Source organism: Pelodiscus sinensis, chromosome 7, assembly GCF_049634645.1.
Source record: "Pelodiscus sinensis isolate JC-2024 chromosome 7, ASM4963464v1, whole genome shotgun sequence".
NCBI classification, from domain to species: Eukaryota; Metazoa; Chordata; order Testudines; family Trionychidae; genus Pelodiscus; species Pelodiscus sinensis.
Genome location: NC_134717.1, coordinates 27815038 through 27839193, shown reverse-complemented (window position 1 = coordinate 27839193; position 24156 = coordinate 27815038). Strand labels below are relative to the sequence as shown.

At 40.1% G+C, this 24156-nt stretch overlaps 1 protein-coding gene across 35 annotated transcripts in view; it reads left to right on the top strand.

Moving 5' to 3' along the window:
- Positions 1–21722, top strand: part of NEB (nebulin) — a 194429-nt gene extending 172707 nt beyond the window's left edge. For 8 of the 35 annotated variants that reach the window (XM_075933364.1, XM_075933387.1, XM_075933388.1 and 5 more), the window contains 17 exons: positions 1737–1829; positions 3370–3462; positions 3899–3991; positions 5123–5215; positions 5808–5900; positions 6868–6960; positions 7436–7528; positions 8001–8093; positions 9260–9352; positions 9621–9713; positions 9990–10082; positions 11206–11313; positions 11638–11821; positions 12651–12743; positions 16134–16283; positions 18444–18553; positions 20823–21722. In XM_075933364.1, the coding sequence (XP_075789479.1) occupies positions 1737–1829; positions 3370–3462; positions 3899–3991; positions 5123–5215; positions 5808–5900; positions 6868–6960; positions 7436–7528; positions 8001–8093; positions 9260–9352; positions 9621–9713; positions 9990–10082; positions 11206–11313; positions 11638–11821; positions 12651–12743; positions 16134–16283; positions 18444–18553; positions 20823–20996 (1842 nt within the window). In that variant the 3' untranslated portion in view covers positions 20997–21722. The remainder of the gene's footprint in view (positions 1–1736; positions 1830–3369; positions 3463–3898; positions 3992–5122; positions 5216–5807; positions 5901–6867; positions 6961–7435; positions 7529–8000; positions 8094–9259; positions 9353–9620; positions 9714–9989; positions 10083–11205; positions 11314–11637; positions 11822–12650; positions 12744–16133; positions 16284–18443; positions 18554–20822) is intronic. The other 27 variants (XM_075933397.1, XM_075933393.1, XM_075933391.1 and 24 more) reach the window with 23 other exon arrangements.
- Positions 21723–24156: the final 2434 nt, after the last annotated feature.

Here is a 24156-nt window from a genome sequence, read left to right as displayed (position 1 = left end):
CATAGGTATTTTTAATCACAGTGAATTGGGAGCCATAGGGTATGTCTACACTACAGCGTTATTTTGAAATATCTTAATTCGAAATAAGTTATTTCGAAATAAGGCATCTACACACAAAATGCATTTCAAAATAGCATTTTGCTATTTCAAAATAGCGCGTCCACACTGAGTGGATGCTGAATCGCATTTAAGGCCGGCTGGAACCAGGTCTGGCAGGGCATCAGGTCCGGAGTTCCTTTGTGTGGCTGCTGCCTGAGGCTATCTGAGGCCTGTACTTAAAGAGAAACCTCCTGGACAGCTGGTTCTCAGCTTTTCCTGCTTGCTTGCCTACCTCAATGAGGGACAGCAAAGCATTTTTGTCTCTGCGTGGTCTGGTTGCCCTCACTCAGGACACCACAACACTTTGCATCATGGAGCCAGAGCTGCCCCTGGGCACTTTGGTGCTTCTTGTGGACCCATTGCTGTAAGCCTGGCTGCACTTTCTGCAGGCTGCCATCCAGGAGGTCCATTGAGGGGCTGTCAGTATCCAGGAATCCCTGTGGGAGAGCTTCCACCCTGAGGAGCACTAAAAGCCTCCCTGGTTTGCCCCACTGGGGGCCTCATTCCTCCCTCATGTCCTTCCACTTACCCCTCCCTAACCCCCCTTCCTGATGTCAGATAAAATACATGTATTTTCATGAACACAAAACTCTCTCTAACAAAACTGAGGGGGAGAGGAATGAAACTCTGGTGAGACTGAGGAGATAGGGTGGGAGAGAGGAGGGGAAACCTGGGAGGAGGGAAGCAAGGGGAAGAAGGGGGAGGGGAAGCTCAGGGCTGGGGGTCTCACTGGAGCCACTTGATTTTCATGCAAACCTGCGCCTGGGTTCACATGTGGCCTTTGGCAGCCAGATTGGCAGCTATCCTGCCATAGACGGACACATTCCTCCATCTAGTGCAGAGATCATGGACGGAGGGGCATCCCCCCCAAACCTGAATAAGGTCCATGATCTCCACCCTGGACCAGGAAGGTGCCCGCCTTCTCTGGGCCCTGGCAGGCTCCTGGGAGCTGGCAGACTGCTCCTGGGGAGCGGTGGAGGGCTGGCTGCCAGTGGCTTCCTGGCTCATGTTTTGGGGCCACTGGGTCGGGGCAATGACTCCTGGCTCTGGGCTGGCAGGCTTGGAGCTGGCACAGGCACTGTGGCCAGAGTCAACCCCTTTTTAAGGGCTCTGGGGAGTGGGAAGGGAGAGGAGCGTTCTTGGCTGAGGTTGGAGTGGCCACTAGGGAACGCTGGGAAGGCTGGAGGCCCTCTATTTTGATATAAGTGTCTACTTATAGCTGTTTCAAATTTGGCATTATTCCTCATGGAATGAGGTTTACCAAATTCGAAATAAGCTCTCCGCTATTTCAAGTTAATTTTGAAATATCAGTTTGGCTGTGTAGATGCTAGTAAAGTTATTTAGAAATAACGGTTGTTATTTCAAAATAACTTTGCTGTGTAGACATTCCCATAGACTTCCATTGCATTGTACGCAACCAGTTTACCTTGATACACACTCAGATGGCTTAAGATAATGTAGATCAGTTTTGGCAGAATCTTCCTTGAAAATTGTCCCTCCTCATGGGTGTACATCATGCTTTCAGTTTCTGTAAGATTTAAGGTTTAAGTGATATTTCTGTGTTCTACCAGTTATCATATGCCTGTTTAATGTGCTCTCTAAGTGTTTTTGGTTTTTGAATGTCTGTCACTTTGCAGATTAAATATAAGGAAAGCATTGGGAAAGGGATCCCAATTCCTGACCTTCCCGAAGTGAAACGTGTCAAGGAGACCCAGAAGCACATCAGCTCGGTAGTGGCTGACATTTTCTGCATTCATCTGTGTGGCCTGCACAGCCATTACGTGACGCTTGCATTACTAAACCGACCTGCTTTCCTTTCTAACATATCTGGCGGTCATTTCCAGCTAGGACTTTCAGGGAGGTGTTCTTTTTGCAGAGCTCAAGCTTTCCCCCTCCCTTAGCAGTAATGGCTATTGGCTGTTGAAAGGAGAATATACCACTTGATCTTTATGCCAAGTAGCAGCAGAGTACTAGAATCTGTTTTTTCCCACCTACTCAAGCTTGGAGCTGAACCACATAGCTGATTTAATTCCTAATATGTAGTTAAAAACAAAAAGAAGGGTCAGTTTCTTAAACAATTCTGCAGAGTTGTGAATGTTTAGTGGAAAATCTCACTAAAACTATGTGGAGCCAAATTAATTGTCAGAAAATCCAGTTACAGTTTTGAGTATTAATATCTTGGCCTTCTCTGTTCCTAGTAAAGTGTAACAGTTTAAAGAGCTACTGACCTTTAGGTGACAATCTGATTAACTTCAGTTGGAGCATTGTACATGAGCAGATGTGGTTTTCTGCTTACTAATATCTCAGATGTTTAATATAAGAAAATTCTCTGGAGCAATGTCCTCCATCCCACCTTTTCCATCTGAGTTCCTTCTGATATTGTTTTTTTACAGTTCAGTTGTTCATAATCAAGTTATATTTCCAGCCTACACTGACTTTTCTAATTTTGATTTACCTCATTTGCTTTTCTTATGCTTTGAATGCTTTATTTACCATATATTTATTCTAACCATTTTCTGGTTTTGGTGGCATACTGAAGGCATAAAATACAGTACATTTTAGAAAGTTATAAGTTAAATCTCTAACATAATTTAGTTCTTGGTTCTTATGATCACATTTTGGACTGAGGTATTTTATATGCAATGTCCTTTCCTGAAAATGCAAATAATTATTTGATCAAGTAATTACAAACGAAGATAACTCTAACTGTAGGAGAGCTGAAATTCAGATGTATTTTCTCATCAAAAAACTAAAAGAAAATGGAGGCATTTGAGTATTAATAATAGTTAGACACAGAGATAGATACATTTTGGAAGGGGACTTCATGTGAAGTGGAGCCACATTACTAAGTCTCTGTACAGTGCTTTCAAACTGTGCTACACACACCTCTAAGAATTGTAGTCCTACATTGTCACTATAACCAATTTGCTCTCCCTGAAAATGTTAATAATAGGAACATGGGAATTTTCAAAAACAAATCAGTGGGGTTTTTTTAATGAACTGCAACAGTTTTAGCACCCAAATCAGCTATGTACTTAAACATGTCTGTAACTTAAGTGAGAAATCCTCTTCCCTTCAGTATGTTTGCATACTTAAAATTAGATGCCTGACCAAGTACCTTTCTGAAAGCACAGACCTGCAGCCAAAACAAAATGTGCATATTTACATGTGATCCAAAAGAATTACCTGTCCAGCTCTCTATGCTTTGGGTTCTGTGAATAGTGAGCAGCCTTTCTTCTTATCACCTTTTTGGGTGCTTATATTCTACAGGTGTTGTACAAAGAGGACCTCGGGACAGGAATCCCAACACCAGTCACTCCAGAGATAGAGAGAGTGAAACGCAATCAAGAATACATTAGCTCGGTATTTCTCAAAGAAACAAAATAATTCATCCTTTCGCAATAACATCCTAACAACCATTCTTTGTTTCCTCAATAATTTAGAAGAAAACTACCAACTTGAAATATTTAACTCCTCTCCTGCCATTACCATTGTGTTTTTAACCTTTTGATTGATTTACAGTTTTACATGCATATAAAAACACACACACCCCCTGAGGTCAGCAGTGAAATTAACATGGCATTTACTCTCTGCATGTTTAATTTTAACTCACCAGCTTCTTCATCGTTTGTATTATTGTATTTATAGAATAATCAACCACCATGCACTTGCCTTTTAGTATTCACCTTTAGAAGTGTGAAATAGTTAGTATTACTACTAAATACTACTCACCACATAGCCAGACTTAATAACCTTGCCTAGTTTGAGTATTTTTTGGATACTTTCTTGTACCTCACAGGTGTTGTACAAGGAGGGCTTGGGGACTGGGATCCCAACACCTGTCACTCCAGAGATGGAGAGAGTCAAACGCAATCAAGAGATCATTAGCTCGGTATTTCCAAAAAGAAAACAACTACCCTGTTAACTCCTCTGATTAACTCCTCCATATTAAATTTCTTCCTTTAACCCTTCACAGGGCTTTGAATCAAAGCCTTTTTTAAAAACTGAACCACTAAACCTGTCACTATCCTAGCACAGTATTTATAATTATCCATCCCAATCTAATTTAGTTTTTGTAAATAGCTTTCTGTGGAATTTTAACCATATTTACCCTACCACATTTCCTTATATTTCCTGTCCCTGAAAAACATGTGATGTTCAGAGTGGATTCCCACCCTCTTCCTTAATAACATGGTAGATGTTTCTAACAGCCTTTGGCATCCCCATGTTAGTGCAGTGCAGATGTAAAATAAAATCTAACTTTTCTTTAAAGCAATAGACTGTAATTAGAACTTGACATGTCTTTCTTTTGTTGTTGACATGTTGGATGCTTTTTCTTGTATCCTGAAGGATTTTGTAAGTAAAACCTGGGGCAGCATTCCTGTAGTCCCAGAGATGAAGAGAATCACATACATAATGAAGATGTAGTATAGTACTCACAATCTCTTAGGATAAACTCTTCTGGTCCTAATATATTCCATTGGAATTGCCATCTACAATTCATGAGTTTTATGTTATGATGCTCTTTTATGTTAATTTTAACTTTTTTTGTGTGTCCCTGTTTATATGAGGGGAGGTTTGAATTCATTTTTGTTTAAGTTTGTACCTATTCAAATACCACAGTTTGAAATTTTGACCTGGTTTCAAATTTTTATGCCGCTTAGGATAATTCAATATTGTCACACTTTTTGTACTTCGCACAAGCTCCTCTAATCTGGAGATATCCATTAAAATCAGTGAAATCACTCCAGATTTACAATGAAACAAATGAAATCAAATCTTGGCTTACTTGGGCCTTCTTATTTCCCTATGTTTCTTATTGTTAGGAATTGTGGGTACATAGCTAAGGTCACAACTACTATGTGATTATCAATATTAGCTAATTTTTCCTTTAACTTTTCCTTATTTGGGGGGTTAGGATTGAAATAGAAAATTTCTTCATACTTACTATTCACAGGATAATAAGTGGAGATTTGTTGACTTGCTTATTCTTTTTCTTTGACGCTTCCTTGTTGCCACACAGGTATTGTACAAGGAGGGCTTGGGGACTGGGATCCCAACGCCTGTCACTCCAGAGATGGAGAGAGTAAAACGCAATCAAGAAAACTTTAGCTTGGTATTTTTTTAAAAAAGGAAAATTGCTGCCTTTAACATAATTCCAGATGAACTTTTAAACATTTCTAAAAGTTTCATCCTTTTCCTTCATTATAATCAACTTATACAAATAAGAATATCCTCTTTCCACTTTTCCCAATTCTCAGTGTCTGTTGCTTGCCTCTTTTTTTCTTACTATTTTTATGTTATATAATTTTGAGGAATTCCTAACCACTATTTCCACCCCTTTATTTTTCAAACTCTATTTTCCTTTTAACCCCCCCCCCAACTAGAACTATTTTGAATTCTTAAAATAGTACTAGGTTTTTCATTTGCCTCAGTTCCTTCCCCCTCTCCCTTTTCCCCCGCTATAGTGCACGTATAAAATAAGACATAGTATTTTTGCAAGTTTAAAGAATTCCATCAGTGTTAATCACAATTCTGTATATAACACTGATCTTAGTTGGCTTATTTATTAACGCTTCCTGCTTTTTTGGTGCAGGGTGGATTTGATAGATATAAAAATTGTATTCCTTATGCTCAATACTTACCCCTGTCAAGTGGAGTATTGCTGACCTTTAAAAAACAATTAACACATCCTTGTTACTCTGCAGGTGTTGTACAAAGAGAATCTGGGGACAGGAACTCCCATGCCTGTCACTCCAGAGATTGAGCGAGTCAGACGCAATCAAGAGAACTTTAGCTCGGTATTTTTGAAAAGATAAAAGTTCCCTTTAACTCCATTTAAAATGCACTTTTTAACCTTTATAAAGAAAACAACTCTCCCACTCCCTACCACTATCATGCAATTAATTAACTTACACCAATAAGACCATCCTCTTTTCATCATTTTACTGCAATTTTACAGTGACTGAAACTTGTTTATTTTTCTTCCTAACTTTACCATTTGTATACTCCTCAATGTTAACTACTTTACTCCTTGTTCCAGCCTCTCTTTTTTTTTAATGTTGGATATTTTTAAAAAGTCTCTCTTGCATCTATCACTCACCATACAAGGAACATGGGCTTGAATCTCCAATAGGATAGCATGAAAGGTGGTCCTAAATCTTTCTCATGGAATCATATAAAAGTTTTTGCTACATGTTTTCTAAGAAGACCATTCTCTAGTGGAATCAATATATGGTGGCTATGTCTACATTGGCCCCTATTACGGAATAGGGATGCAAATGTAGCACTTGGGAAGAGGCAAATCCACGGGGGATTTAAATATCCTCCGCGGCATTTGCATTTTCATGGCCTACTTACAAGTAGGAATAAGAGATCCTCCGGAATAGGGCTTTATGCCGGAGGATCCCGCCAGTCTGGACACTTTTCTCCGGCTTATCTCCAAGCCGGAAAAAAGCGGCGGCCATGAAAATGCAAATGCCGCGGGGGATATTTAAATCCCCCGCGGATTTGCCTCTTCCCAAGTGCTACATTAGCATGCCTATTTCGTAATAGGCGGCCAGTGTAGACACAGCCAGTGAGACAGTAGAATTATCAGTTCTTCAACCCATACTCCGTACATGACCAAAACTTTCATGGCATTCAGCCAGGGTTGTGGGAGCACAGAAAAGCAGAATCAGACCTAGCTCACTTAATACCTGACATAGTGTGTCATGTTATTAATTGTCACTTTTCTGATTTTTTTTTGGATGCTTTACTACCTCACAGGTGTTGTACAAAGAGAATCTGGGGACTGGAACCCCCATATCTGTCACTCCTGAGATTGAGAGGGTCAAACGCAATCAAGAAAACTTAAGCTCGGTATTTCTGATAAGCAAAAAGTTCCCTTTTAACTCAATTTCAGAATGAAGTTTTTTAACAAATGACACTGATATCCCATTATTTTAACCTATTTTGTTTTGGTGTTGTTGCTTTTAAAAACATTTTAATGCCACCTTTTTAATTTGGAGAACTTTTAACCATTTGTCTTTTCATTTTCCAATCTTTATTTTCTCTGCAACTTTTACGTTAATTTTTTTTAACCACCACCCATTTTTGTAACAGCCTCAACTGCTGCTTTTTTGTGGTCTTATTAAAACACAGTATTTGTTCAAATAATTATTTTATAGTTAAAAAGCAATGTTAGATCTGTATTTCCCCAGATGCAATCTTTTAAAAATGTAACATCAAAGTCTTGCAACATGAAAAGATATAACACGCCATAGCTTTCCAACCTGTCAGCAACTAGAGTTTTATTTACTGCTGCTTTCTTTGGCTGCTTTCTTATGTCTCACAGGTATTGTACAAAGAAAATGTAGGGAAAGCTACACCAACACCAGTCACTCCAGAGATGGAGAGAGTCAAACGCAATCAAGAAACCATTAGCTCGGTATTTTTAGCAGGAAAAACATTTTTTTAAAGATCTGAACTGTTTAACGTAACACTAGCTATTTTAACAATCCATGCTTTCTAACTTTGAAATGGATGTGAATTCACTGAATGGCATAAAATTCCTACCTTTTACTCCTGTAAATAAACTACAGAGCCTCACCTTTAATGCTTTGGTAGTTGGATATTATTAGAGCAACAACAACTTAATTGACCTTTTTTCAATAAACTGTGTTTTTTGTTTTTAACCTTTCCTTATTCTACTAGATTATTTTATTTTCGTGCAGTGCTGATTCCCTCATGGAGCCATTCCTGCAGCCGATTAGATCAATCACAAAGCACCTAATGATTTTATTGGAAACAGGAATGGGCCCCAAAAAGTAACCCTTTCTAAATGTGATAATTCAACCGCTTTCTCGTTTTTATTGTCATTGCTTTTTTATGATTTTTGGATACTCCTTTGTATCATATAGGTTTTGTACAAAGAACATGTGGGGAAAGCGACCCCAACACCAATCACTCCAGAGATGGAGAGAGTCAAACGCAATCAAGAACACATTAGCTCGGTACCTATAAGTGAAACTGTTTCCTCCCCCTACCTTTGCACCTATTTTTTAAATAAAATAACACTAACAAATTTCTGAAAGCCTTTTCTTAGCTTTAAATATTTGATATGAATCTGTTTGTATAATTTCCTTTGCTCCTAAAAACAAACCTAGCTTTAATGTTAACAATCTGCTCCTGGAATTGTAAAGTTGTTTTATAACCTAACTCTGTGACTGGAAGGCTCTATCCAGATATTAAGGGTCTTTGTGGCTGCTGGCATATAAGAACTCAAGCCCTTCTTCCCTACTGTTCTGCTGAATCCAGTTGGGAACTGACCTGGTGACATACTCACAGACTTGGAAGCAGTTGACAGTGTCTCGGAAATGCCCAGGATGAAACATTAGGGCTTGATTCAACTCCCATTAGAATCAGTGGGAGTCTTTCCAGTGCCATAACTGGATTTACACAATTGTACAATCTGCCTCTCTTAAGGAATGAAGTCTCAGAAGGCCATTAACAGCAGTCAGGGTCATGGGAAAGATGCAGTTATATTTACAGAGCATCTTTCCCTGGTGTCAGTTTTTAATTTGGATGACTGGTGTCAGTCAGCAGAGAAATAAATATCTGGCTGACAGCTATAAAATGGAACCAGGTGGAAGAATGTTCCCCAAGTGATGAAGAAGGTAGGTGGAAGGGATGTCTTCACTAGGGGAGCCCCCAACCACACAGTGATCACATCTGGGCAGCTTTGAGAAGCTTCAATCAATGGAGTCTCATTTGGGTTTGGAACAGAAAACCCACTTGCCAACTCCACTTCTTACAGCAATTCTCCTCATCCCCAACCCTAAGCTTAAGGTTTGCATTATAGATGAAGGTGGTGACTTCATGCCTGGGAGTTAGGGACCCATTTTTCATGTCTCCTGGACAACCTTTCTTGAATAGGTCTGTCCAGAGCTTGTGCATCCTGCAGTACCATAAGTATTTGCGGCTGGATAGAGTCCTTCTATTTTAATATAAAATTTTTATTGTTAATAATTTTTGTCCAGTTTTTTTCTTGCTTTTACACATCCTTGTCCCTTGAGATGTTTGGCATTCATGTAGTGCTGTGCACCATAACAAGTCATGATTTTTTAAAATTCGATAAGTAATTTGTTTTTTTTCTGGATACGTCTTTTGTATCCTGTAGGTATTATACAAAGAAAACTTGGGGCGAGCAACCCCAACTCCTGTTACTCCAGAGATGGAGAGAGTCAAACGCAATCAAGAAAACATTAGCTCGGTATTGTCTTGAGAAAATAAAATGTGATATGACAGTGCATTTTGAAAAAATACCTTTCACCTGACTGGTTTTGTTTCTCATCCACATTTTCAAATGTCATTTGTATTGGTTTTTTAAAATTATACACATTGATTTTAACTTTTAAAGTATTTTTCCTGATGGATTTTTCCTATTAACACAATTAAGTTTTACTATTACAAAAGTAATAGTTTAACAAAACTCACATGTACATTTTTTGTGATTTTTGGATACTTCTTGTAATCTGTAGGTTGTATACAAAGAAAACTTAGGGAAAGCAACTCCAACTCCTGTAACTCCAGAGATGGAGAGAGTCAAACGGAATCAAGAAAACATTAGCTTGGTATTAAAAAGAACAACCTTATATTTAAAAATAACAAGCCTGAATTTTTTTTTTCTGCTTCTAATTTTATCCCAGTTTTCTCAACTTGCCTTCCCCTCCTTTTGGAAGAATTTTACTTTTTGCTTTATCAGATAACTTCTTTAACTGCTTTACTTCCTGAGATCCTTTTATCCATGCAGTGATGAGTATGATTAAACAATAACACCATTTACACCATGATTCATCAACAATTATCTAGTGTTTGACTTCTGGACACTTTTATTTTGTGTGCTATAGGTGTTGTACAAAGAGCACATGGGAAAAGGAACTCCGACACCTATCACTCCAGAGATGGAGAGAGCTAAACGCAATCAAGAAAACATTAGCTCGGTATTTGATAGGGCAAATAAGCTACAAAATAACATTTTAACACTATCAATTATTTCCTCATTTGACTTAAACATTTAAATATTAACTTAATTATCTAATTTATGCAATTTTAAAATGATACTAAAATATAATTCTAATTCCTGCAGTTTTCCACACCTTGTTTTAACTGGCTCTCTGCTTTCATCTGATTTCTTGTTTTAGGATGTTTAAATAACTATTTTACTTCAAATAACAAATTTAACTATCTAAATTCTTTGTACTATCTTCTGTGTTTAAAGTGCTTTATGGTATGAGATACATAATTGACATTCTTCAGCTACATTAGTACTTTCGATTTTTCTGATAGTAGCTTGCGTTCTGTATTGATTCATGCAGATAGTAACTCCCCATTCCCTCTGCTGTTACTTAACTTAGCAGAGACTTGTCATGCCCTCAAGTGCTTATGCAAGCAAATACTGGCACTTATATCAGCAGATGTATTGATATGGCCCTTGTTACCACACTATTTGAGACCCTAATATAGGGAATACACACATACAGACACAATGTAATTGAATATAAGAAGGATAAGATATGGGCCTAATTATGTTCTCCACTGCATACTGATAATGCTATGTAGTCAATGAGTTGCTTTTCAATAAATGAGAACAGAATACGGCCCAAAATATTGTCTAAGATATACTTACTAAGGCAGCACATTTTTACATCCTGATCTAACATAATTAAACAGGCTTTCACCACTACTTTGATTTCAAAGTCTTTTAAAGGCACAGATCTATTATTTGTGAAAATAAAGTCTCAGAGGGGTAGCCATGTTGGTCTGTAACTTAAAAAAAAACAGCTTAAAAAAGAGTGGTCCTTTAAAACCTTAGAGATGAACCAAAAATATAGACAGATAGTATCATGAGGTTTTGTGGGCACCACCCACTTTTTCCATTCTTATACCATGCCTCTCACCTGCCAGTGCTATCCATGTCTCAATAACTAAACTAGTGTGATGGCCTAGAGGTTCTCTCCAGCATTTCCTCATTCTTTTCTGCTTGTCAACCCTGTGCAAAATGGCTCTGAGCATTTAGATGTAGAAGCACTGACCCATATTCACTCCCTGTTTCTCATTTGGTAGGTCCTCTATTCAGATAGTTTCCGGAAACAAGTCCAAGGCAAAGCAGCCTATGTTTTGGATACCCCCGAAATGAGGCGTGTACGAGAGTCCCAACGCCATATCTCCACGGTAAGGATCCCTTTTTTTTTTAGAAAGTTTCCAAGTGATGGAATAAAAATTTAACTCAGTTCTTGGGAGATCAGAATTTCCAAATCCTGGATAATAGTCTATGGCAGTTCTGATTACCATATTTAAATGTCAAAAGCAGAACTGAGTTTATCCCTTCTAGATTCCATAAGGTACGCACATTTGGGATTTCCCTGTCTCTTGGATTTCAGAACTCAGAAGTCCAGAGATGCCAATGCACATCTCTACTAGTTATTAATTCAAGATAAGCAGAAATACCAAGAATAGCGACAGAGGAATGGACATGTCTTTTTTTTTTAATTGTAGGTGAAATACCATGAAGATTTTGAGAAACACAAAGGTAGCTTCACGCCTGTGGTTACTGATCCCATTACAGAGCGTGTGAAAAAGAACATGCAGGACTTCAGTGATATTAACTACAGGGGCATTCAAAGAAGGGTTGTAGAAATGGAACGAAAACGAGTGGATCAGGATCACGAGACAATCACAGGTATTCAGCACTCATATTGCATAGTAGTACTGAGAACATTTCCTCTGCCCCAGGTAAAACTCAACCAGGCCTTGCAAAATTGTCATGAAAATTTACCATCTGACACTCTTTTCAGAGATTGCAAGACCTATTGTGACCATCTAGATGATCTCCTGTATAACTGTCTATGGAACTTCCCCAGAATAATTCATAGTGTGTATCTTTGAGGAAAAACATCCAATCTTGATTTCAAAGTTGTTAGCGATACACACTTCACCATGAACCCTGGCAAACTGTTCTAATGGCTAATTATTCTTACCAATAAAAATATACATCTCATGTCTAGTCTGAATTTTTCTAGCTTTAACATCTAGCTGTTGAATTATACTAGTTTGATTCATTATCCAGTGTTACTGTGAGCTATTTTAATCACCATTCAACAAATTAAATGTTGCAAAGCTCTCTTAAATGGGCAATATTAGCTACACATCATGCAATCTAGAACTATACTGTTTAATTCAAGTCTTTCTAAATTTAACATAGGAAGATCACAAAACAGATATAAAATCAATATAAATTATTAATTTCTCTCTAACCAGAGGAGGACATCTCCTTGCAGATGCTGGAGACAGGCTTAGCAAATCTGTTACTGTGTGATGGCATCACTTGATAGAGTAACTTGCCTCGCCTGATTATCTGGTCTGCACTAAGGCCAGTTTTGAGAAGTATGGTTTTAGTTTTCCTTCAGATTTATCTTATGGCCTTCATAGAATGTCTTCCTATTCTTTTCCTATTAAAGATACAAGTGAACTTTTGGATGGTTGGTTGAAACAGCACATTTTTCTTTCAGGTCTTCGTGTATGGCGCACCAATCCTGGATCAGTCTTTGATTATGACCCAGCAGAAGACAATATTCAGTCTAGAAGTTTACACATGATTTCAGGTGTGTACCACAATAGCTGCTGTTGATCAGATGTTCTGATCAACACGCTGTGTTGTCAAATGTAGTGTTCCTTGAAATTTATGTTTTTAGATACACAAGGACAGATCAATTCACTCTATAACTACTATCCAATGAGGACTGAATTCTATCAGCAATTTAAGGAATACAATAGAAGATTTTCATGCTGACTTCTGGAAGAACTTTATTAAATATGATTTTCAAATACAACTAAGGACCAAAATCCCAGTGAAAGACAATAGGAATTGCCTTTGAAAATCCCAGCATACATAGCTATAGGTTTAACATCATCTAGTTGTACACAGAGGTAACTGGAAAAAATTAAAAAACCACAATGGTCCTGTAGCACATTAGAGATTGACCAAAAATATGTAGATAGTAGCATGAGCTTTTATGGGCACAACTCACTTCTTCAGATGAAAACTATGGAGCAAGAGGCATAGGGCTTCAAATAAAAAGCAGAAAAAGACTGGAGAGGGAGGGGGGAAAACCTGTCAGTTATAAGTGTCCATGTTAAATGAGGCTAACAGAGTGGGCTGTATGTGTCCAACACTTAACTTTTGATGTCATTTGGGTGATGAATAAAACAGCCCAGCCAGTTCATGTCTTGTTCAAGCTGTGAGAAGATAGTGTCAAATTTGCATATGAAGGCCAGTTCCATAGATTCATTCTCTAGTTGATTCCTGAAATTACTTTGTAAGAGAATAGCCCCTTTAAATCCATTAATGAGTGCTTGGGCATGTTAAAATGTTCCCCAACAGGTTTCTGTGTGTTACCACTTGGAGTATCTGATTCGTGTCCATTAATCCTTTGTCACAGAGACTGTCCAGTTTGACTAATATACATGACAGAGGGGCATTGCTGGCTCTTTATGGTATAGATCACATTGGTGGATGTGCAGTTGTATGAGTCTCTGATATAGTGGCTTATGTGATAGGGTTCTGTGATGATGCTGCTTGTGTAATTGTGTGGGCAGAGTTGGCACCAGAGTTTATTGCAGGTGTGGATTCCTTGGTGAGTACAATGGAGGTTTGCTGTGTGGTTGCTGGAAAGAATTTGTTTCAGGTTGGGGGGGGGGGAGGGAGTTGTCTGTAGGCATGGATTGACCTGTCTCCCTAGGCCTGTGAGAGTGAGAGGTTGTTTTCCAGGATAGGTTGTAGATTGTTAATGAAACGCTGGAGGGGTTTAAGTTGGGGGCTGTAGGTGATGACAAGTGATGTTCTGTTATTTTGTTAGTTGACGCTATGTAGAAGAAGCTGATGCCTGGATACTCGTATGGTACTGTCAATCTGCTTTTTCACTTCTCCGAGTGGGTATTTAAGTTTTAAGAATGCCTGATAGAAATCCTGTAGGTGTTTGTCTCTGTCTGTGGGATCAGAGCAAATCTGGTTGGTTGTGCTCACGAAAGCTCATAATACTATCTCATTTTTTGGTTAGTCCCTAAGGTGCTACAGAACCATTGTTGTTGACGGTTTTTTAGTTACAGACTAGCAAACATGGCTATCCCTCTGAGACTTTTAAACATAGGTAACTGAATACTTGATATTGCTAATCTTGAGAAAGCACATCTTATTCAACATTCAATCTCAAGTATATACCTGTATACTGTAATATGCCTTTAACATGGAGGCATTGGATTTTTTGCATTGTCTACTACTAGCTTAAATCACTATATAATACCTTGCCTGTCAAATGTGTTTCTTTCATTTTCTTCCTTTACTTTCCATTTTCTTCTCTCTCATTTTTAGAGAAAATCTCTATACAACAAATGCTAGCAAAAAAAATGTTCAGCAACCTTGACCCCAGATTTCTGTTACTTGTGTTGATTTCGGAATGCTTATGTGTTTTGGGAAATTCCAGTCTAAGAAGAGTGACCAGTTAAAGGGAGTTGTGTTCAATTTCAGGCTTTGTTAATGTTCATAGGTGACCCTTTTAGTTTATATTTATCATTTTAATAACTTAATTGAGATGAAGTGCTTTTAAAATATCACATTTTTCTTATTCCAAACCAAGTGATAATGAAAAGCTGGCAGTCAGGAGTGGGGAACCTTTTTTGGGTTGGGGATTGCTGACCGACAGAAAAATCAGTGGGGAGCCAAACACAAGTGAGAAACAAAATAATACCCAAAAAACAACCCCCTTCCAATCCTCACTGACATGGCCCTCCAATTCAGAGGGAGAGAGACACTCGCACACCAAAGCCTAGGGTGGTCCTGGCTAGTAGGCTCCATCCCCGTGGTGGGGCAGTAAGGGGGCTGGAGCATCAGCGCAAACTCCCCAATGCTATGGGGAGTTCTGAGCTTCAGGGGCTGGATCTAGCCAAGCCAGGGTCCACGTCCAGCCCCCAGGCCTGAGATTCCCCGCCCCTGCTATAAATAGAGGGAGAGAAGTCGGTGCAACAGGAGAGAATGTTGGAAAACAAAAATAATAAAAGAATCTCTCTTTGTATTAAAACAAATTTGGAACAGAATAATTGCGTTTGTTAGGCTACACTTCTGTTACGAATCCCTTGTGCCCCTTCAGTAACACTGCATGTGTAGCTGATTCTCTAAGGCCAAGTCTACTCTAAAAGGAAAGGTTGAATCCAGATATGCAACTCTAGCTATATTAATTATATAACTGGAATTGATATACCTTGTTTTGTATTTCCCCGCTGCCCCAACAGTGGGAGGCTTCCAGGAGGAAACACTCCAGTTGGCTTCCCTTACTCCTCACAGAAGCAGGAGTACTGGCCACCAACTCTGAGTTCGAGACTTGATAAATCAAACTCCGGAAGATTGATTGCAGCAGTGTTGATCTTCTGTTTAGCAAAAATATGATTTCTCCATTAGCTTTGTAAGCAGCAATGATACTTATTGATTGTAAGTAACTTTTGCTTAAGTTGCTTATACCTACTATGCCAAATCCTTTCCATCTTATTGTAACACAACTTCACTAACAGCAATAGTATTGCATTGTTAGAGGAAAATAGGACCTTTAAGTCTCATCTAGACTAAGCTAGAGTGTCGAAAGAGGATATGCATAAAATCCCATGGAATTTGCATATCTTCTTCAGATCTCACTTTCGAAAGTAGAGCTTTAGAAAGTGAGAATAGTTTAGACACATCTTTTTCGGCGAACCCCCCCTTTTGTCGAAAAGCCGCTCTTCCTCAAAAAATGATACGCGGCTTTTCGACAAAGAGGAGGGTTTGCCTAAAAAGCTGCATCTAAACTACTTTGCATAACCTGCAGAATTTGCATATCCTCTTTTGACACTCTAGCGTAGTCTAGATGAGCCCTAAGTAACAGAGTACAACAAAGGTAAATAGGTCCATATGCAGCAAAAGGAGGTGCTGGTACTCAATATGATTTCTGTTTGTTCTTTTCCTCCAGTCCAAGCCCAGCGCCGCAGCCGAGAGCAATCCCGCTCTGCCAGTGCATTAAGCCTCAGCGCTGGGGAGGAGAAATCTGAGCATTCAGAGGGTGCTGATCAGCACCTGTCTTATTACAGCAATGGTGGTATTTTCACTACAACAACAACAGGTAGGAAGTGAACAAAATTTTAACTCTGAAGGTGAAAGACTTTGGTTGCCCAGGCTCAATTCTCCCTGGCATTTTGTAAGACAGCTTCCTGCATCATTCACAGTTGTGCTTCATCTAATCTGCACATAAATAAATAGTGCTATTGGTGGTGTTGACCATTAAAAGATTGCCTAATTCTGATGTGTTTAACAACCAAGGGACAGACCAGTTCATAAAGGCTAAGAAAGCACCCAAGTGGGATGATGAACCATTGCCTGGAGAAAGGAAGATGTTCTAGTTGGGCCACTTGCCTAGTGCAAGTCCTGATGACTAACTCACTTATACTGGGGACTCTTTGTCACTTATACTGGGGACTCTTTGTATTTCTCCCATGTCATATTTCATGAACTTGCGGCCCTTCCTCTGTCCAGGAAGCAGCAGGGGAGGAGGTGACACAGGCTGGCTGAATGGATTGTGGGAGGGAGCTGCTGCTTACAATATGGAAACATGGGGTTAATGACTGATATCTGTCTCTTCCTTCTTGAGACAAAGGTCTCTTCCAGCATTCTGTAGTAAAGGAATGGTTGGGGACAAGGAGAGGTATTATGAGTGGCAAGGGATTTTGGCTCATATCCCTCAGCTATAAAACTTCAGGAAAAACAAAACTTTAGAGGAGCTTCAGGGGTTAGCCGAGTTAATCTGCTACAGAAAAAATGGTCTGTCTGGTAGCACTTTATAGACTAACAAAACATGTAGATGGTATTATGAGCTTTCGTAGGCACAGCCCACTTCTTCAGATGACCAGAGTTATGAGTTTGGGATGTGAATACTTGAGAGGAAGGGGTAGAGGGAAGAAAAAGGGAGGCGGGTGGGAGACTGAGCATCAGTAAGTATCTGGAGAATGGGTACTTGAACCTAAGCAGATAAAAATCAAAGTCAATAGATAGAGTCCCATGTCAGTAAGGATACTACTGAGAGAGCTGTTAGCACCTTCAATGGTTGTTAAATTGGTAGTGTCCCAACCAACCTTCATCATGATTGAGTCAATAGGTTTTTCTCCCAAGGACTCTGGGGGTACGTCTAGACTACATGCCTCTGTCGCCAGAGGCATGTACATTAGGCTACCAGACATAGGAAAATGAAGTGGCGATTTAAATAATCACCGCTTCATTTAAATTTACATGGCTGCTGCGCTGAGCCGACAAACAGCTGATCAGCTGTTTGTCGGCTCAGTGCGATAGTCTGGACGCGCGGGTGTCGACATCAAAGATATTTGTTGACCACCCAGGTATACCTCATCCCAGGAGGCATACCTGGGTGGTTGACAAATGCCTTTGATGTCGACACCCACGCGTCCAGACTATCGCGCTGAGCCGACAAACAGCTAATCAGCTGTTTGTCGGCTCAGCGTGGCAGCCATGTAAATTTAAATGAAGCGGCGATTATTTAAATCGCTGCTTCATTTTCCTATGTCTGGTAGCCTAATCTACATGCCTCTGGCGACAGAGGCATGTAGTCTAGACGTACCCTGAGAGTGAGGGATCATTTTCCAAGATGGGTTTTACTGATGCTCTGTCTCCCACCCCTTTTCTTTTTCTCCCCCCCCCCCCTCCATTTATTTTGAGTGTTCACATCCCAAACTCATAACTCTGGTCTTCTGAAGAAGTGGGCTGTGCCCACGAAAGCACATAATACCATCTATATGTTATGTTAGTCTATAAAGTGCTACCAAAACTTTACAGGTCATTAAAGCAATATGTTCTGTTCCCAGCTGTACAACAGACTGCATTTGACATATGGCACAGACACATGAAACAACTTGTCCAGTCACTAAAGTGACCATAATATTTACCTCACTAAATACTATAGCTTATGAGGGTCAAATCTCTGAACACCCTTTGAGATACATAAATGAAACATTTGATTTAAAAAGGAAACCCTGATGATACATTTTAGTTATTATAAAAACATAACTACACAATTGTGAGACAGTGGCTGGGATGTTGAGATGCTGGAATTGGTTTCAATGAAATTATATTGATTTCTACCTGTTGATGCTTTATTCATGTTAAAAATACTATTTGAATGTAAAGTTCTTAATATTGGAAAAACTCAGAGACTAAGGAGCAGGGAAGAAAGAAATAATCCTCCAAATCATTTATACTTCCTTTTCTTTTCTAGTGGCTTACAAACACGCTAAAACTATAGAACTGCCACAACAAAGATCTTCTTCTGTTGCCACTCAACTGACAACAGCATCTTCTGTTCCCTCTCATCCATCCATTGCAGGTGTAAGTAAATTTGATTACATTGTTTGCACACAATCAGTCCCAAGCTGTTCTTGTGTCACTAGCTAATGTAGAATTAATAATGGAGAGAATTTCTTTGGCCACTTTTACGTCTTCCCCATTGTGGTCATACTGAATAAACAGGCTCAGTTTAAAGCTAGTGCCACTTATGCATTAAATGCCTTCTTTTGACCGCAGCATCCCATATCTCCTGTGTCTTAGAGAACAGACTTGGCTTTCCCAAGTTTAACTAGTTTAGTCAGATATCACTCATTAAATGACACTGGTGCTCATCAGTACTTTAAGGACCATCAAGTCCTGAAGAAACTAATTCAGTAGCAGATGTGCCAGTATTTCAGACTAATAGACAATATGGGCAAAAAGATACATGAGCAGGAATGGCATAATCTACAGCCCAGATCTGAACTTTACATATTAGTCTTCTCACCCGCTAGAGGCTGCTTTTTAAATCTAAAGCCAGGGCTTTATTAATTATCATTAGTTCAGAGTGTGCAAGTTAAATGACATGTTCTACAGAGCAGGGCCAGACCAGGGGCAATGCAAGGTGTATACAGTGCTGCTCTCATTCAGAATTCTGCCGGGGTGGTTAGCTGGAAATTGGTATCTAGAGCACCATACAATACTAACCTGACATTTGCCAAAATGATACGCTAAGATAGGGAATCCCTTTTTTTGGGCTCCAGCCTCATTAATGAAGTGGTCTTTACAGACTACAACGTGTGACCTCCAAAATAATTTCTTCTCCCACCACAGGCTGTACAGGTATGGAATATATTGCTGGAAACTGGAGATGAATGTACACTGCAACATACAGAGTTTGTTTGGGGAGGGGGGGGGAGAAATCAGGCTAAATATTGATAGGCATAAAGAACATAAACTGCATCCTTGGATGGTATACTGCTGCATTATAATCTGTAGAATAATTTGCAAGTTAAAGCTTTCTGTACTCTCTACTTGTATAAAGACTAGGGATGTAAGCAACTAGTCGATTAACCAGTAAGCCTAGGTTTATCAAGTAGTCAAGTTACTACTTGACTAGTTGCTTTGCTCCCCTTGCTGCCTCTGTATCAGAGACAGCAAGGGTGGGGAGCAGGAGCCGATGCTGGGGGGAGCTGGCTTAAAGCTGGTTCCCCTCAGCATCATCTCTGTGGAGGACAGGGAGGGCAGCTGCATGGGGGAGGGGAGGAAGGAGAGAGAACAACTCAAGCTGGGACTAAGCAGTCCCAGCTTGCACTGTGTCTCACGCACTGTGTCTCTGCTTTTTAAATGTAGTAAGATCTGTCTGGACTGGGCAGGTGCTGGGACTCAGCTATCTCAGCTTGTGTCTGGAAAGAGATCTTGGAGTTATATGGACAGTTCTCTGAAAACTTCCACGCAGTGTGCAGCGACAGTCAAAAAGGCAAATAGGATGCTAGGAATTATTAAGAAAGGGATAGAAAATAAGACAGAATATCTTACTGCCCCTGTATAAAACTATGGTACGCCCGCATCTTGAATACTGTGTACAGATGTGGTCTCCTCACCTCAAAAAAGATATTTTGGCCTTGGAAAGGGTTCAGAAAAGGGCAACTAAAATGATTAGGGGTTTGGAACGGGTCCCATATGAAGAGAGGTTAAAGCGACTGGGACTTTTCAGTTTAGAAAAGAGGAGACTGAGGGGGATATGATAGAGGTATATAAAATCATGAGTGGTGTAGAGAGGGCGAATAAAGAAAAGTTATTTATTAGTTCCCATAATAGAAGAACTAGAGGACACCAAATGAAATTAATGGGTAGCAGGTTTAAAACGAATAAAAGAAAGTTCTTCTTCCCACAGCATGTAGTCAACCTGTGGAACTCCTTGCCAGAGGAGGCTGTGAAGCCTAGGACTATAATAGAGTTTAAAGAGAAGTTAGATAATTTCATGGAGGTTAGGTCCATAAAAGGCTATTAGCCAGGGGATAAAATGGTGTCCTTGGCCTCTGTTTGTCAGAGGCTGGAGAAGGATGGCAGGAGACAAATCTCTTGATCATTGTCTTCGGTCCACCCCTCTGGGCTAGATGGACCTTTGGTCTGACCCAGTATGGCCATTCTTATGTTATGTTGGTCCTAGACCGCTGCAGCCCTGCTTTATAAATGTAGCTAAAAAGCAGAGCTGCAGAGAACTCCCTTATTGACTAATTGAGTAGTCGATGTAAATTTAATTGCCAATTCCATTGGCTCTCTAACCGCTATTTAACATCCCTAATAGAGACTTTTTTTTTTTAAATAGAAGACCTACCGTGCCATGTATGACTACATGGCAGCTGATGCTGATGAAGTTTCCTTCAAAGATGGGGATGCAATTGTAAATGTCCAAGCTATTGATGAAGGCTGGATGTATGGGACTGTACAGAGGACTGGCAAGACTGGCATGCTTCCAGCCAATTATGTAGAAGCTGTCTAAATGAAAATTTGGTCTTCCATAAAGCATAGCTACATGGTCAAAATACACAGGCACTTTGTATTCACCACAAGTCAGACTAACCACTCTCAAGTAAACACTTTCTAAGTGTTGTTTTCCTTACCTGATGTTATCTTATGAATTGTCATACTGGGAAAAAAAATAGAACAAAATGTTTAAAAAACACATTTACAAGTCATTGCTGATATAGAATGTTTGCTAACATGCTATTAGTCCCCAGAGAAGCATTCTTCTAAACTATCCATTTAGGCCTAGACTTGCTTATAAAAACCTATCTTCCTTGAGTTATTTTTATGCAAGCAAAATTGACACACACAAAAAAAGAATGTGTCTTTCAGATGTGAAATTCAACTGAATTCCAAGCATTCAGATTTAAGTCTACAACTTTCTTGGTATTCCGATCATGAACCCTAGGATTTTTCTATGCTGTTCTAAAAATGTTTGAATATATTTATTGTTCCAAGTAAGTAACATGTAAACATAACATCTCAAACCAGCCAAAAGTAACCTGGAAAAAGCCTCTCCTCTCTTCTGCTTGCTGAGCGCTGATGCATGTGTTTTTCATCTAATAATTGTGGTGGAGTCAGAATGCTATTTCCTTGTAAATTAGTGACTACTAAGTTCACATTTCTGCAGTATGATTGATGCATTAATTTCAGATCATGAGCAGTGAAAATCTGCATATTAAACAATCTTGCTACAAAACAATCTTGTCTGAAAATCCTTGAATATGCATATTCAAAGTTATTTATTCCACTGTTACATGATTTTAAGCAGAATTCAGAAAAGAAATGGGCATGTATTCACGTGGATAATGAAAACTTCAGTTATGTTAGATAAGACTTTTTTTTAAACCAACAAGTTTAAAAGGCATGTGAAAAACACAAAAATGCTTCAGGGCATTAGATATCCTCTGAGGAACTTCAGAAGAAATTATGGGCAAATTAATTCTCAACTTCCCTCTTATGTGTTTTTCACGCATTCTAAGCATTTAATGCTGGCCCATCAAGCAGTATACTGTTGTACAGGTACTTGTGATCTAATGGCCCAATGGGAACATTTCTATTTCCATTTATCAGCAGGTTAAATTTTACAAAGAAGTGGTCTGAGTGGCCTGGCTAACGTCTGTGAAAGACTGAAGTCTCTCCTTTGTGTGCCTTGTATATTTTCAGCACAAACTCACTCATGTTCTGGGAACCATTGGTTTTCAGTTGCCACACCAGGACATCATGGTCCTGGAAAACGGAGCTGTCTTACCAATACTTTCCTTTCTGCTGTCTCTCGAAATTCTTGATGTCTGGACTGCAGCTCATGGAGGCAGTTTTGGAGCCACACAGCCTGGCCGTGCCCCTTCAGCTCACTCCAAGAGGAGTTGTTCTTCAAGTTGTGTCCCCGTGGGTGCTCCACTGTTGGTGACTGATCATCCCTGGAGCTGCAGATCAGAGCTTTTCAGAGCAGTTAACCTCATGTGCATGCGGCCCATGCCCCCTGCTTCAGTTCCTTGGTTACCGCCCTTTCTTGCCTCAAGCATTTCTTTTCAGATTATTTTCCCTCGAATGTAGTAGTTTTATTAATTCTAGTGTTTTTATAACTATAAATATTTATTGCTCCGTTTGAGGTGCCCCAGGGTCACAGACAGGTGGCACTTGCCCCAGGCAAACCATCCTCTCCCCATCCCCCCATTCCATTGTACATTAAAAAAAAAAAAAAAAAAAGCAGAAACGAACAAACCAGAGCAACAAGGAAAGATGGAAGTAAAAAAGATTAACTGCCATATAAACAAACCACAGTCACACCAGCAACACAATTCCAGGCTCACTGGGGTTTAAGAAATCCGAGGCATGTGGGGATCCCATTCCCGTTTCTCAAGGACACCCATCATATATATGCTGTTTGAATGAGGCTCACTTACCACAAAAGTGTGAGCACTGTCACAGTCTTACCCTGAGAGCCAGAAAGGACATGGAGCTTTGGCTCCACATGATTCTATTTGAAAAGGCTATGCAGCCTGCAGGGAGGCTAATAAGAAAAGGGCTGCTTCTCCACCGCAAAAGTGCCCAGGGAAGAGACCCTCCCTGTGAGGTCCCTTCCACCTACCCCGTCTCCGAGGGTTAGCAAGGGAGATGAACCTGGCACCTCTGGGACAGTGGTGCTGAGACCACCCTTCAGCACTGCCTCCGTTGCTGCACGTAATGCCTCGGTGCCGACTGGAGACATCTCAAAGGTAATCCCCGGCACTGGGGCTAGCATGTGACCCGGTGCTGACTAAGAGTTCAGCACAGCTGCCTAAGCTTCCAGATTGCAAACCACTGGTTCTGGCTCTCACAGAGCCAACACCTGACACAATGCTCCCCCGTCGGGAATCCCAGCATGTGTCAAGGAGCTGTTGCATGACTGCCGATTGGCATCACTTGAACTCCCTTACCTCTCCCACTGGCATAGGGTAGCGACAGACCCCCATCCCTCTGTCAAGAGAGCCACCTCACGTTTTTCTCCATATGCCTCACCAAGATTAGTGAGCTCTCCTGGGCTGTCAGAGGGCATGAGATTTAAAGAAGACCATTTTCTCTTCACAACACTCCTCTCCGACCACATCTAGGCATTTCTACTATCACTGTAACAAATATCACTCCACATGTTACTTGGACTGGCCATACCCCCCTCCAGACTACCCACCCTACTGGCAACCATGGAAACATTGGGATTCTCAGAGGTGCCACTCCAGGCTCCTTCCAGCCCAGCGAGAAGACCTCGCCATCCTCCCCCCACTTCACATTCCCAACCACAATTGATTTGGAGGAGGAAGAGTGTCAGATCCCTGATGAAAAGACTGACACACAAACCCCTGCGTGTTCACCTAATGACAACTCATCTTCGCTACCTGATAAAGTGGTTATTCCAGAGGATACATAACCCTCAGATAATCTCAAACAATTCCAAGAACTTTTTAAGAGTGGCCAGCTGCTACTCACCAGCTACAACTATAGGAGGTTAAGGAAAAGCAACACCATCTCCTTAAACATATCTGGCCCACCTCTCGAGGAATGAGGCTATTATGGAGGTATCGGATGAGATATGTCAGACTCCATCTTCTATCCAACAAAACTGTAAAAGAACAGATAAAAAGTATTTCATAACTCCT